The sequence below is a fragment of the Chenopodium album genome, chromosome 12, assembly GCF_948465745.1.
Source record: "Chenopodium album chromosome 12, dcCheAlbu1.1, whole genome shotgun sequence".
Lineage (NCBI taxonomy): Eukaryota > Viridiplantae > Streptophyta > Magnoliopsida > Caryophyllales > Amaranthaceae > Chenopodium > Chenopodium album.
This window is the reverse complement of record NC_137845.1, coordinates 6,158,783-6,171,234: the sequence shown is the minus strand read 5'-3', so window position 1 is coordinate 6,171,234 and position 12,452 is coordinate 6,158,783. Positions and strand designations below refer to the sequence as shown.

Below are 12,452 nucleotides of genomic sequence, written 5' to 3'. Positions count from 1 at the left end.
TAGAAACCGTTTCCCTCCTCTAACCCATTCCATTACTTTGTTTCCACTGTAAAACTTGGGGAAACAAATCCCCTTTCTTTCCTCTATCTATTCTCTCTCCTGTCATACAACAGATCACCCCACAAAATCCTCAACTTTGATCGATCGAAGCCACAATTTCGCTGAAGAACCCTAAATTTTCGTACTTCAAATTTCCAGAAATCCACAATCTCAAGGTTTGATCTCTCACTTTTTTGATTAAGAACCCTAGATGTTGAGTTTGTGTTGAATTTATATAAAATTTGCTTGATTGATTGTGCTTTGATTTTTCTACTGTATATCGAAAGATTGCTATTTAGGGGGTATTTTCGATCCATGCTCTTAATTTGATTTTTTATCCATATTTTTTGTTTGTGTTGATTGCTATTTACGATTTATGGTGTTAATTTCTAGGGTTTTCTGTCCTAATTTTTCAGTTTTATTTGAGTTTTATTTTTCTCAATTGAATCACCTGCTTTTTGTTTCATGACATTATTGCTAACATGATATCAATTTCGATTTTATGCTTAAATTAGATGGTATATATAGCTATTATTGCATGTAATTGTTGTATATTTTGTGTTTTCCCCCAAATTTTGATTTATGCTTAAATTAGATGGTATAATCTGCTGTAATTATTTGGCTTCTTTTATCAGTATTGATGAAATAATACTTACTGATTTTTTTGTTCTGCAAATTTTGATTTTTTGCTATTATAATTTGCTATTATTATTTGGCTTCTTTTCCCCCAAATTTTGATTTTATGCTTACTAGTAAAACAAACTGATGTCTTGTTCTGCAAATCAGAGCTTTGTTCAGCAAAAGTCAATGGTAAATACTTCAAATAAAAAAGTATCTATAAAATAATTACAATGAATTTCAAATGTTATTGTGTGTTGCTACTATTTTGAGGCAGATTGTTAATGTTGCTTGATTCTACAAGTAGATAAGTCGGTGTTCGACGGATGGGTAAAGGTATGAACTGCAATTTTTGTTCTGTTCTCATGCTGCTTTTTTTTTTTGTGGTATCTGCTTCTGTATTATCTGCTTCTGTGGTATCTGCTTCTGTAGTATCTGCTTCTGTTCTGATGCTTTATTCTGTTATACTTTTATTTATGCTAGAGTTATACTGAACTACAATAGTACTTGTAATCATACATATACAACATATCCTGTTATATAACATTTTAATCTGGCTGGCTATATGACATGGCTATATGTTTTAAAAAGATAGTTTAGATCAGAATTTCTAGCAGAATTGAAGGTCTAGTAATTTGGCTACATTGAAGTAGAGTTTTTGAAGGATAAGAGATATCTTTGGCTGCCAAGGTAGAATGCTTTGATGCTGATAATTGTTATGTACTTTCATATGCTTTTCTTAATAAAAAATAAAAAAATAATTTACATAGTACTTTTGCAAGTCAGCAAGTCAGATATTCGATCTGATACTCAGTCATGTTATTGTGTTTTGGTTGAGTATCATATTTCGTTTTTGCATTCATATATATTTTGATGATGATGGCAATTAAAAAAACATGGTTTGGTGATGAAGGGGAATATATAAGTGCATCTTTGACCATTGGAAGAATCCTTAAACTGATGCAGTTGTCCAACATCTTGTATGATTTATTATAAGAATTGACAAGTGATCTTGCCTTATATGAATATCTAAGTCTAATATCAACCAATATATGAAGGAGATGATTGTCAATGTGAAATCACATAAGCGACAGTAATAAACTTATTTCTATTCCATGAAGTGCAGAAGTGCTGCAAACTGTATGTGTTGTGTACGAAGAATATGATCAGCATTCTTCAGTAATGAAACTAGCCTACTTTCATATGTTATTTGTGTCCTGTTAATTCTATGTCTATGTCAAATTGCTTTGAGTGGTCTTCAAATAATTGTGTTTTGAGGCTTTTAAGCATTTGCTAGTGTTTCCTTCTTTTGTTTATTTATTTATTTTGAGGTTATTGGGTGCACACTACTTGATTAATTTGGCTGAGTATGCGGTTTCTAAAATGCTGTCAGAACGCCAGAATGATGCTATTGATAGTATAATATGAGACAATAGCTCTCAAATTGGTAAATTTGAAACAAGCTGGATTTTGGAAAAGTAGGACTTAAGATACAATCTCTGTTTTCTCTGCGGGAATTTCCTTCTCCAGGGATTGATGATCATGATTCTAAACATCATCATAAATTCCAAATATAGGGATGCCCTCGATTTGAGAAATTCCAAATTTATCTTGATCAATGTGAAGTAAGAGTCACGTTTTCTTATGGCATTCTATGATGTTTTGCTGTTTCACATTTTGATTGAATTATCATCACCACCATCATTATAATGTACTCATATGTAAAATCAATTACTTCCTTTTTCTAAGTTATTTATTCATATACCAGTATATAATGTACTCATATGCACAATGCAGCTTTTAAACCTTGATGGATGCCGAATGGTGAGCAGAAAACCGAATCTGTCCTCTATTCCCCTGCTGTCCTCTATTGTGTAGGAATGATGATGATGATTTGGTGGCCTCCCTCCATGATGTATCTAACAATTTTGGGAAGATATTTGAAAATATCAATGTTAATCTTGGGACTATGGCTAGTGCATGGTTTAAAGCAGAAGAAAGAGAGCAAATAATGGATGAAAAAGTGAACAAGGTTTTGGATAAGGTGATGAAGTTAGATGGAATTTCTCCATCCGAAGGTTTGGAGGTTGCTACAATTCTCATGGCGGAAGAACATAAGCTTCGCATCTTCTATCAAGCCCCAACTAGTATGAAGAAACAATATGCAATTGATCTCTTAAGAAGAAGTAGAAAGTTTTGTCCTAAGTTGTTATTGGAGTTAATGTTTCAATGGTTTTTGAATGCTTTTTTTTTTTTTTATAATTTTTTTTTTTTTTTTTGAGAATACTAGAATTTCGATGCTTTTGTAATCAACAATTTATGTGACTTTGTCTATATTTAGCATATGATATATTATGGTAATTAGTGTTGCTCTACATTGTATAATGTTTAGCAAAAGTTAGCCAAGATAACAAAAAATAGAAGGAAAGGTATTTGTTTCCAAGTTATCTATGCCAAACAAGAAGAAAGGGATTGGTTATCATTGTTTACGTTTCCTTAGTAATACCAAACAAGTAGTAAGGGTAACACTATATATTACCCTTTCCCCTCCTAATTTGTATCCATTCTCTTACATTTACTAATTTGATACCAAACACCCCCTAAATTCTATCATTAATTTATATGATTTTGTAAAAGTTACTCCATATTTATTTAAGCTTTACATTATTTCCATCATTAATTAAGATTTATCTCGCAAGCACAAAAAAACATCATCATAAAAATTCAATTCAACAAACTTGGGAAAGAAGAAGAGAATAAAATACGAACCCGCGTTTTTTTGTGATGAACCAAATTAGGCAACCTTTTATACGTTGTTTAGCCGGTCGAAGTCGGTTACTACTATTCACAACATTCTGTACCTGCCTTACTAATTAAGGAAACACCCAATAAACCAAAACTTCGTACTCGTATTGACGTATTGTATTACAATTTCATACACAAATAAAAACCAAACATAAAATAAAATTCACACACAAAAAAAAAAAAAAAAAAAACAAGTAACGTTAAACCTCTTAATTTCCTCCAATACTTAAACTTCTTTGCTTCGATCCAAAAACCTTAACCCCTTTTTTTTTTTTTCAGTTTTTAGGAGAGAGAAAAGCAAGAGATCGCATATTCTTTTTTTCAATTTTCCAAAATTTCCGGAATTTTTATGCCAGGTTTCCTTCTCATTCCTTCTTTTTCGTTGCTTTAATTTGCTCTTTCTTATCAATTTCTCTCTCCTTATTCAGTTTTTAATTTTAGTTTCATCGTGATTATTTGATTTATAATAGAAAGATTCAATTTTGGATTTTTTTAGGGTTTTTTGCGATTTAATTATCTCGTATTTGTTGAATTATTTCGTATTATGTTCAGGTGAAGCTCTTATGCTTAACACTGTTATTGTCTTAAGTTGAATTCGGTTTGTGTTGAATTAATTTGATAGAAATTGCTGTTATTATTAGGAATTTGAATTTGGGTGCAATTTGTGATATTTATATTAAGTGATTGAATTTAAGTAAGTTTATTGATTTTTTGTGGAATTTAATTTGTAGAGATTATTCAAAGCTAATGGCAACAGTAACAATGGCATCAGCTGCTGGTGCAGCTGCACTATTGTATTATACCTTAAACAAGAAGTTGCAATCGGGTACGGTTGAGATTGATGAAGAGGAAAATGTTGCGGTTATCACCGGAAATAATGGTCCTTTAGGGATTGAGAGGGTTTCTACTAGATTAATTCGAGCGCCTGCGACGTGGTTGGAGACGATTTCAACCTTATCGGAGACGCTCCGGTTTACATATTCTGAGACTTTGGGGAAGTGGCCTATTGGGGATTTGGCCTTTGGCATTAGCTTTCTTTTGAAGAGGCAGGTATGCCTTCATTTGTTTATCTTTGTTCACTTTGATTGTGTTGTATTAGTATGCTACTGTCCAGTGTTTGAACTTTGTTTGTGTCTCATAACCATTGAAGTCAATAAGTTTTGTTCTAGCTAATATATAGTACCAATGTTATTTCATGGGGTGTTTTTTAAGGATTCGAACCTGTTGCCTCTTTTGAAAGTTGGAAACTTTTTGGTGCCAATGGTTGAGCTCATTAAGGGAGCGTAGGGGTTGCTTATGATTGACATATCTTGTTTATACATTTAGTTTGTCGAGTTGATTAGGTTTTAAATTGGGGGGGGGGGTGTTGTGGAAGTTTGTCATCGCCCCTTAGCAACCCTTATCATTGTATATTGCAGCCTTTTGCTGGTCATGATTAGCTGTTGTTTATGTCATATAAATTATTGTCCTGCTAATTGTAGCTTACATTTAGACTATGTTACTTGGACTCGGATGAAGTGTCAAATTAGGCACGGGTGTCCAAGCATCGGACTTGTCCATTTTCTTGAAAAAGTTGTGTTTTTAGTTAAAAATGAAGTGTCCAAGTGTCGGTGTCCGACATGACACACACATGAGGTAAATGAAAGAGTCCGAGTAACATAGCATTTAGATTGCTCATTGATTTGATGGGGAAGTATGTTAAGGAATATGCAAATTAAGAACAAAACTGCCTATGTATGGCCGAGTTAGTTACCAGAACATGGATGATTACTTGATTAGTTAGCTTACTTGTCCTGTACACTTGAGGTTTACATGTCAACATTGATGTCATTTTATTGTGACGTACCTGATGCACTATTGTGAGCTTAAAACAGCTCCGAAGGCGATGATCTTAGGAAAGTATGTTCTTAGGGGATAGGGAGCCAAAGATTGACTATATAACATTTGGAGCTTTTATTTTGCATTTCTGAAAGGAAAATTCCAGAATAATAATCCAACTATGGATGATCTTTCTAGATTATTCTTAACTGTTGGTTATGGAATAATCCTAACTTTAGATGGTACCTTCTCAAAACGGATCTATGTTACCTGATTCCTGTTATTTAGTTATTATTTTATTTATTTATTTCACTCTTTTACCTCCTTTCTCCTCTGATTGTCTTCCTTCCCTGCCTTAGCTAATCCAATCCCCAGATATGCCTTGTCTTGACTCTCACCTCTTTCCCAGCCAACCACCACTCCCTTTCTTGATCAACCCAGCCAGCCCAACCACCATCACACACCCCATCCACTACCAACTCTTTCATCACTTGTGAGCCAACACCATTGCCTATCAATTATTTCCCTCACTAAGTTTTCTAAGCCTGTTAGGCAAAGACCGTACATCCATGTAAAATGGGTTGGTATTGCCAACTCCATCATTCACTGCTACAGCTGCCTTTTTCTAGGCAGTCTTCTTCTAAGCACCACTACTTAAAAAAAAAAAAAAAGCTCCAAAATAGTCACTATTAACACATTCTTATAAAATGAGAGAGAGAAAACCGAGAGAAGGTGAGTACACCATACCGATAAGTAAGGAGTGAGAGAGAGATGAGATTGGAAACGACAATTAGGGTTTTTGTCAGAGGGAGAAAGCCTTAATTTCAGATGACAAAGGGAGAAGAGTAGGCTCCTAGGTGTGTGTTGGAGTTTTGGTGGGGGAGGACAGAGGAGTTTGTTGTGGTGCATGGGAAGGGGGAGACAGGAGACAGGGGCTGATTGTTTAGTGGAAAAAATTTAATAATTGTCAGTCACATATGAAAGATCGATTGAAACCAGTTTATTTTGGGAAGATACATCCAATAGCTTGGATTTACTAGAAGAAACCGTAATTGTGATTTTTGGAAATAAATACACCCATTGTTGGGAATCTTGGGATTAGTGATACGAAATTTTTCTATCTAAAATGATAAGTATCCAATTGCTATTTATTTGCTGATAACAAACAATTATACTCATGTTCTATTACACTTATTCAATATTTTTCTCCTAGGACTGTCTTAAGGGTTTTGTAAGTTGTGATCAAGCCAATAATCTGGTGTACAGTGGCATAAGGATTCATGACTTTAGTGTTTCATATAATTTTGGAAGTCTATGTTGCTCTGGGCTACTTTTTATTCATTATTTGAATTAGATATTTTTATGTGTTTCTTCATCTCTTTTTATGCTTCTTTGTGAGTGGGGAGTCATAACTGTTCCATTTCAAGTCCTTAATCTTCTTACTCTTCTTAGGTTGTTTGGTCATGTTGTCTCTTTGATCTCTTTTATCCAGGACCTTTTTGTTTGTTTTTTTTTTAATTTTTTTTTTTTAAAAATCTAAATTTGTTGCTTAGAAATTGACTAAATTTGGAGTGCTAATTTATTCATAGTTCCAGCTGCCTATCAGCTGTACTAGTGCTACTGTTTATTACTTAGGTGCCTAAATGTACATGGCTTTGGGTCTTGCTTGGCTAATTATCTAACGTAAAACTTCTTTCCAGGGAAACTTATGTGTCCAAGATGTATTTGGAGGAAACGACAGTGTACAGTTAAAGGGGCCAGAAATAGCTGTGGAACTTAAATATCTCCTGAAGTTGTTGACTCTTTGCTGGCATTTTTCAAAGAAGCCTTTCCCACTGTTTTTGGAGGAGACAGGCTATACTTTAGAAGATGTTCTTCTTCAGGAACCTAAAGCTGGGGTAAATGATGGTGCATTTCCTTAATCTTGTAAATCAAGGATTATTCTGGTGCATCTTTTTGCATTTTGTGGGGTTTTTTCCCCTTGTTTTTTTCTGTTTCATGTGCTTTGCAGGGGTGAAGTTAGGATTCCAATCTTAGGGGCTGTGGTTAGGATACATTAGTTATATGATGAACATAGTATTTAAAAATATCTCTTCCGTCAATAAAAAAAAAAAAAAAATCACTTCCTACATCTTTTATCATAGGAACTTCAGCTTTTACAAATTGTGGCTTTGAAAAGCTAGTATTTTAATTAATATGCGGGCCAGAGGGAGCTATCAAAAAGAATGTTATAGTTTTCCATGGAGAAATTTTTAACCTTCTACTACAGTCACTTGCTCATAACAACCAAAACTTTCTTTTTATTGAGTTATGACAAAAGATCTCACTTATTGAGCATTGCATTTTTTTCAAGGTGTTAGTGTTTAACTGTCAAATATATAGGATTTGTATGAACTTGGATTTGTGAAATGACTAAAGAGAATTGATGTGCCGGTAGAGATTTAATGTTTGAAATTTAAGTTGAAAAATTAAAATTTTGGATATGTTAAAATAGGCAAATAACTATAACAAAGGAAAATGAGAAAATTGAATTGTAGTAAATTAGTTAAGTGTCAAGACTGTCAAACCTTGGAAAGCTGCTTAAAATCATCCAACTATATGCTCACTAACCATTGCAAAGAAATTTACATGCTTCTGTATAGAAAAGTTCTATTTTTAAGCAACATTGGCATTTAATAAATTGTATAATTGGGGTGGGGGGAAGGGGCTAGGGAGGAGTATGGGATTATGCCAGCCCTCCAGTAGCTTGTGATATTAGACAAAGCTTCTTCATAAGGATTATGAATATTGTTTGGCTTTTCGAATCCTTATTATCTCTGGGTGAGGTACAGAGGAAAGGGAGTAAAGTGAGGAAGGGAGCTATTAATAGTTCATGGCTGATGTTTGTAAGATCGGAATTCCAATTTGATGATAATGTTTGCGGTTCTGGTCTGGACTCTGGAGGGAGCACTGAATGAAACTAACCTGTTTGTTGTGCTTTGCAGATTTTGAAGCCCGCATTTACAGTTCTTATAGATCACAAAGATAAGTGTTTACTGTTACTGATTCGTGGAACTCACAGTATCAAGGATACTCTGACTGCTGTCACTGGAGCGGTTGTACCATTTCATCACACTGTTGTCCAGGAAGGAGGTGTAAGTGATTTGGTTTTAGGATATGCGCACTGTGGAATGGTTGCAGCTGCTCGATGGATCGCTAAGATAGCAACACCATGTATTATTAAAGCTCTTGACGAGCATCCTGATTATAAATTGAAGGTGAAGACTTGTTTAAATTAATTATCCATCTCTGGGAATGTTTTGTGCCATCGTGAGATTATGTTTGGTGCATTGCGTCTTAAAATGAAAATTTATTTGTCTTGTTCACTTTACTGGTTTTGTTAAATACACCTTCATGCATTCGACTGATAGGCAATTGTGGTTCTCACCATTTTATTTACAATAGAGGACTCAGATCCCTTGGCATGAGATCAATTATATTTTTCAGCGTGAAGTTTATGTATGGAGTGGAGGATCTTGTAATTTCCTTTACCTTGCTTAAAAAGAACACTACGCCACTGCGGTTTTTGGCTTCATTATTGTGAATTCCTAATTATCAGGTGGACAAAATATTGGTTCCCCTATTTGTTTTGCACACGGTGAAACGGGTTGACAAATAATTGTTTTACTCATGCTTCTTTACTGCTTGACATGCCCTGTATGACATGCTGTGTTCTGCATTTGCTGCCTGTCAGCTAATCTGCAGAATGCTTATAGATTGCTGAATCATCAATACTCAACTAAAGATTATTTCTATGTTTCTGAATTTATTGATCTTGGAATTTTGCTAGTTACATGGTAGTATCCTAATTTTATTATCTGTGTTCATGCCCAGCAAATCGTTGGGTTTACTTGTTTCATGTTCTAGGGTTATTATGCTTATCTGAATGTGCTGACACTTGGCTTGCAGATTGTTGGGCACTCTCTTGGTGGGGGCACTGCAGCTCTTTTAACTTTCATATTACGTGAGCAGAAGGAACTATCTTCCACGTCATGTGTCACATTTGCTCCAGGTTTGTCGTCATAAAATTTATTTTCTAGAGCTCTGTAGTTTATTGGATAATTATTTTGTGAATTAAGGCATGCTAATTATGTATGTCGTTATTTTGTTGCAAACCTTTCTTGTACTAACTTGTTATGTGAAAGCAGCGGCTTGCATGACATGGGAATTGGCAGAATCAGGCGTTGATGTAATTACTTCCATCATAAATGGGGCTGATTTAGTCCCAACCTTCTCAGCAGCATCAGTAGATGATTTGCGAGCGGAGGTCTTTTTTCTAAATCTTTTAAATTTTTTTTTGGGTTTTATATTAAGTACTTGGTTCAACCAAGAACTATCTTCAGGACTTAGGCCTTTAGGGACAAGTGACATTATGTTAATCTGTAACGTCTGTACATAAATTTTTATTCAGGTGACAGCCTCAGCATGGCTGAACGATTTGAGGAATCAAATTGAGCAGACCAGGATTCTCAGCACTGTGTACCGTTCTGCTTCAGCATTGGGTGCTAGCGCTAGAGCAAAAGTTGCTGGTGCTGGCGCTGTTCTTCGACCTGTTTCTAGTGGTACTCAGGTAGTCTCCCTTACATGTGGATTTTATTTTTCTTTTATGCCCCGTTCATTTCTTTTTATTCTCTCTGACAGAATTGCAGAGTGCCTGATGAAGTGTTCTGATGCTCTTTTATGTGTGTGTGTGTGTGTGTTTTTTTTTTTTTTTTTTTTTGGGGGGGGGGGGGGGGGTGTTATATATATATATATCTAAAGCTCTTGAAAGACCTAACATCCTGACCTATATCAGTGCTCCCTTTCTCTCTATGCACCTCCATTAAGTATTGTAGTGATATTATTTTATTTTTAATTTCAGATCAAGGGTTTAAAAATTACAAAATGAATATATCCTAGATCTAAATCAAATGGAAAAATTGGGCCTTTTGATTTGGCATAGAGTGCTGCCTGTGTTTATATGTATTGTGTTGAGAAACCTTGCTTTATTTTTTATTTATTTTTTTTATGTTTTTTATTTTTGTACTCGTATTTAGCTTATTGTTCTCATATTCTTTAATTCTATGGAACTAATTTTTGGATTCACTTTTTAATGTGGATCCTCCATTTGCTCCGAGGGACCCATATTTTGTACTGATGCTTGAATGCTTTTTGTAATATTATACAGGCTGTCATGAAAAGAGCCCAGAGCATGGCTCATGCAGCATTGAGACGCCCTGCAGTGCTTTCTTCATGGTCATGCATTGGACCTCGGAGACGTGCCAACACAGTGCCGTCAGACGGGCAAGAGCAATCCGAGGATTTTGCTCCTATAATCACTGAAACTTCCGAACCTCTCATTGGATGTTCACGTGAATCCACCTCTGAGACTGCGGATCTTCCTTTATCTTCATCTGAGGGATTACAGTGGAATTCAGAAACTGGATGCTCTTATTCTGAGGCAAGACATGTGCAGAGTGAATTTAATGTTGATGTTGCAGATGGTGAGGACCTTGTGGAGAGCCCAAGAAATGAAGATCTCATGACCGAAGTTGAGTTGTGGCAGCAACTTGAGCATGAGCTTTATGATCGAGCTGAAGGGGATGTTGATGTGGAGAAGGAAATTAGAGAAGAAGAACAAGCTGCAATGGAAGAGGTTGGAGCTACTGAACCTGAATGCTCAGCCCCTGAAGCTAAAGAAATACATAGATTTTTCCCACCAGGAAAAATTATGCACTTAATCAGTCTTCAAGAAGTGGCTGAGGATGAAGGCAGTGTTACATCAAGTGATAGTGGAAGTAGGCAGTCCATGGAGGGTAAAGTTGGGATATTCCTCACTCCAAGGGCGTTGTATAGTAAATTGAGGCTTTCACATAGCATGATTAGTGATCACTTAATGCCTTTATACCGAAGGCAGATAGAAAAACTCATCAAGGAATTTGAGAATGACTCTTCTGAAGGTAGCCATTGTAACGAAGGAACTGGAGTAGTTTTATGAGAGGCAATAAATGTCTTCTGCATTTTTCCTGGGCAACTACGTATGCAGAATCAGGCAACCACATTGTAAATAATGGTACTAACAACTAAATATCCAAGGTAGTTGAAACACTGATTAATGGTGCTATGGGATGCATCAAGTGCTGCATGTTTGGACAAGAGAATGATGCACCGCAGCAGAAAAGAGAGACTACGCAACCTTCAGCTTTTTGTTAGAGTCATGAGACTCATGACTTCTAACCACATACAATAACAAGAGTGAGTTGAATCTGACGATAGTCATTTAGCAAAGCGTGCTTCAGTGCAATGTGATATCAGTATTTCGTTCATGCTTGGCTCAGTTGGCTGTTTAATTTTTCTCTTCAATCTGAAGTTTTGGTTATTGTGACTGAATGTACAAGTTTAGTTTAATGAAAGAAAATACGTTTCCTATGAATCGGAATTGATGCTGAAAAAGGGATATACTAAATATTATGATGTTTGTTATAACACTGTATAAGTTAAATGAAAACGGCTCCTGTTATCAAAATTTAGTTTGAGTTTTTTAAAGCCGAAAATAGCAACGAAATTCTTAATCTCGACCGTTGTCCATCACCCAACTGAAAGTGTGAAACAGCAGGGAATAATTCCTCAAACAATGCAACCTTTGAGCATTCAGCACATTTTTTGTGCGGTGCGGCAAGGTGCCACGTCAGTAACCCCTTAAGTAACCTCACTTAAGTAACCCCTCCACTAACTCCACTTAAGTAACTTCGTTTAAGTAACCCTTCAAGTAACCCATCTAATAACCCCTTAAGTAAAACCCGACCTACTCATCTAGTAACCCCTTAAGTAACCCCCGACTTAGTAACCCTTGACCCATCACCACCCCCAATACGCCACTAGCCCCACCCCCAATACGCCATGCCACCACCACCATACACCGAACCCACAAACAAACATAGATCCAACCGAGCCCACAACCAAATCGTAAAAAAAAAAATTAAATCGAACAAATACCTTTGAAATTAACAATGGCTTCGAATTTCACTTCAAATATGGCTAAAAAGGCCAAATTTGACCATGAAAACTCTAGATCTAGAGTTTTTATGGCCGAATTTGGCCTTAAAAACCTTTAAATTGTTTTCCGGCGACAATAACGAGGAGCTCCGACCTTG

General features: G+C 35.6%; 1 protein-coding gene and 1 long non-coding RNA gene across 2 annotated transcripts; both read left to right on the top strand.

Moving 5' to 3' along the window:
• Nucleotides 1–5: 5 nt before the first annotated feature.
• LOC145570157 (uncharacterized) lies at nucleotides 6–2,902 on the top strand. The gene is made up of 2 exons (XR_014096397.1): nucleotides 6–215; nucleotides 2,455–2,902. It is a non-coding gene; the product is annotated as an uncharacterized LOC145570157 (long non-coding RNA).
• Nucleotides 2,903–3,751: 849 nt separating this feature from the next.
• LOC145571786 (uncharacterized) lies at nucleotides 3,752–11,811 on the top strand. The gene is made up of 8 exons (XM_081630818.1): nucleotides 3,752–3,818; nucleotides 4,196–4,512; nucleotides 6,981–7,178; nucleotides 8,265–8,537; nucleotides 9,229–9,331; nucleotides 9,468–9,586; nucleotides 9,731–9,889; nucleotides 10,487–11,811. Exons 1-8 carry the CDS (start codon nucleotides 3,812–3,814, stop codon nucleotides 11,294–11,296), a joined length of 1,986 nt encoding a protein of 661 aa, XP_081486944.1. The 5' UTR covers nucleotides 3,752–3,811; the 3' UTR covers nucleotides 11,297–11,811.
• Nucleotides 11,812–12,452: the final 641 nt, after the last annotated feature.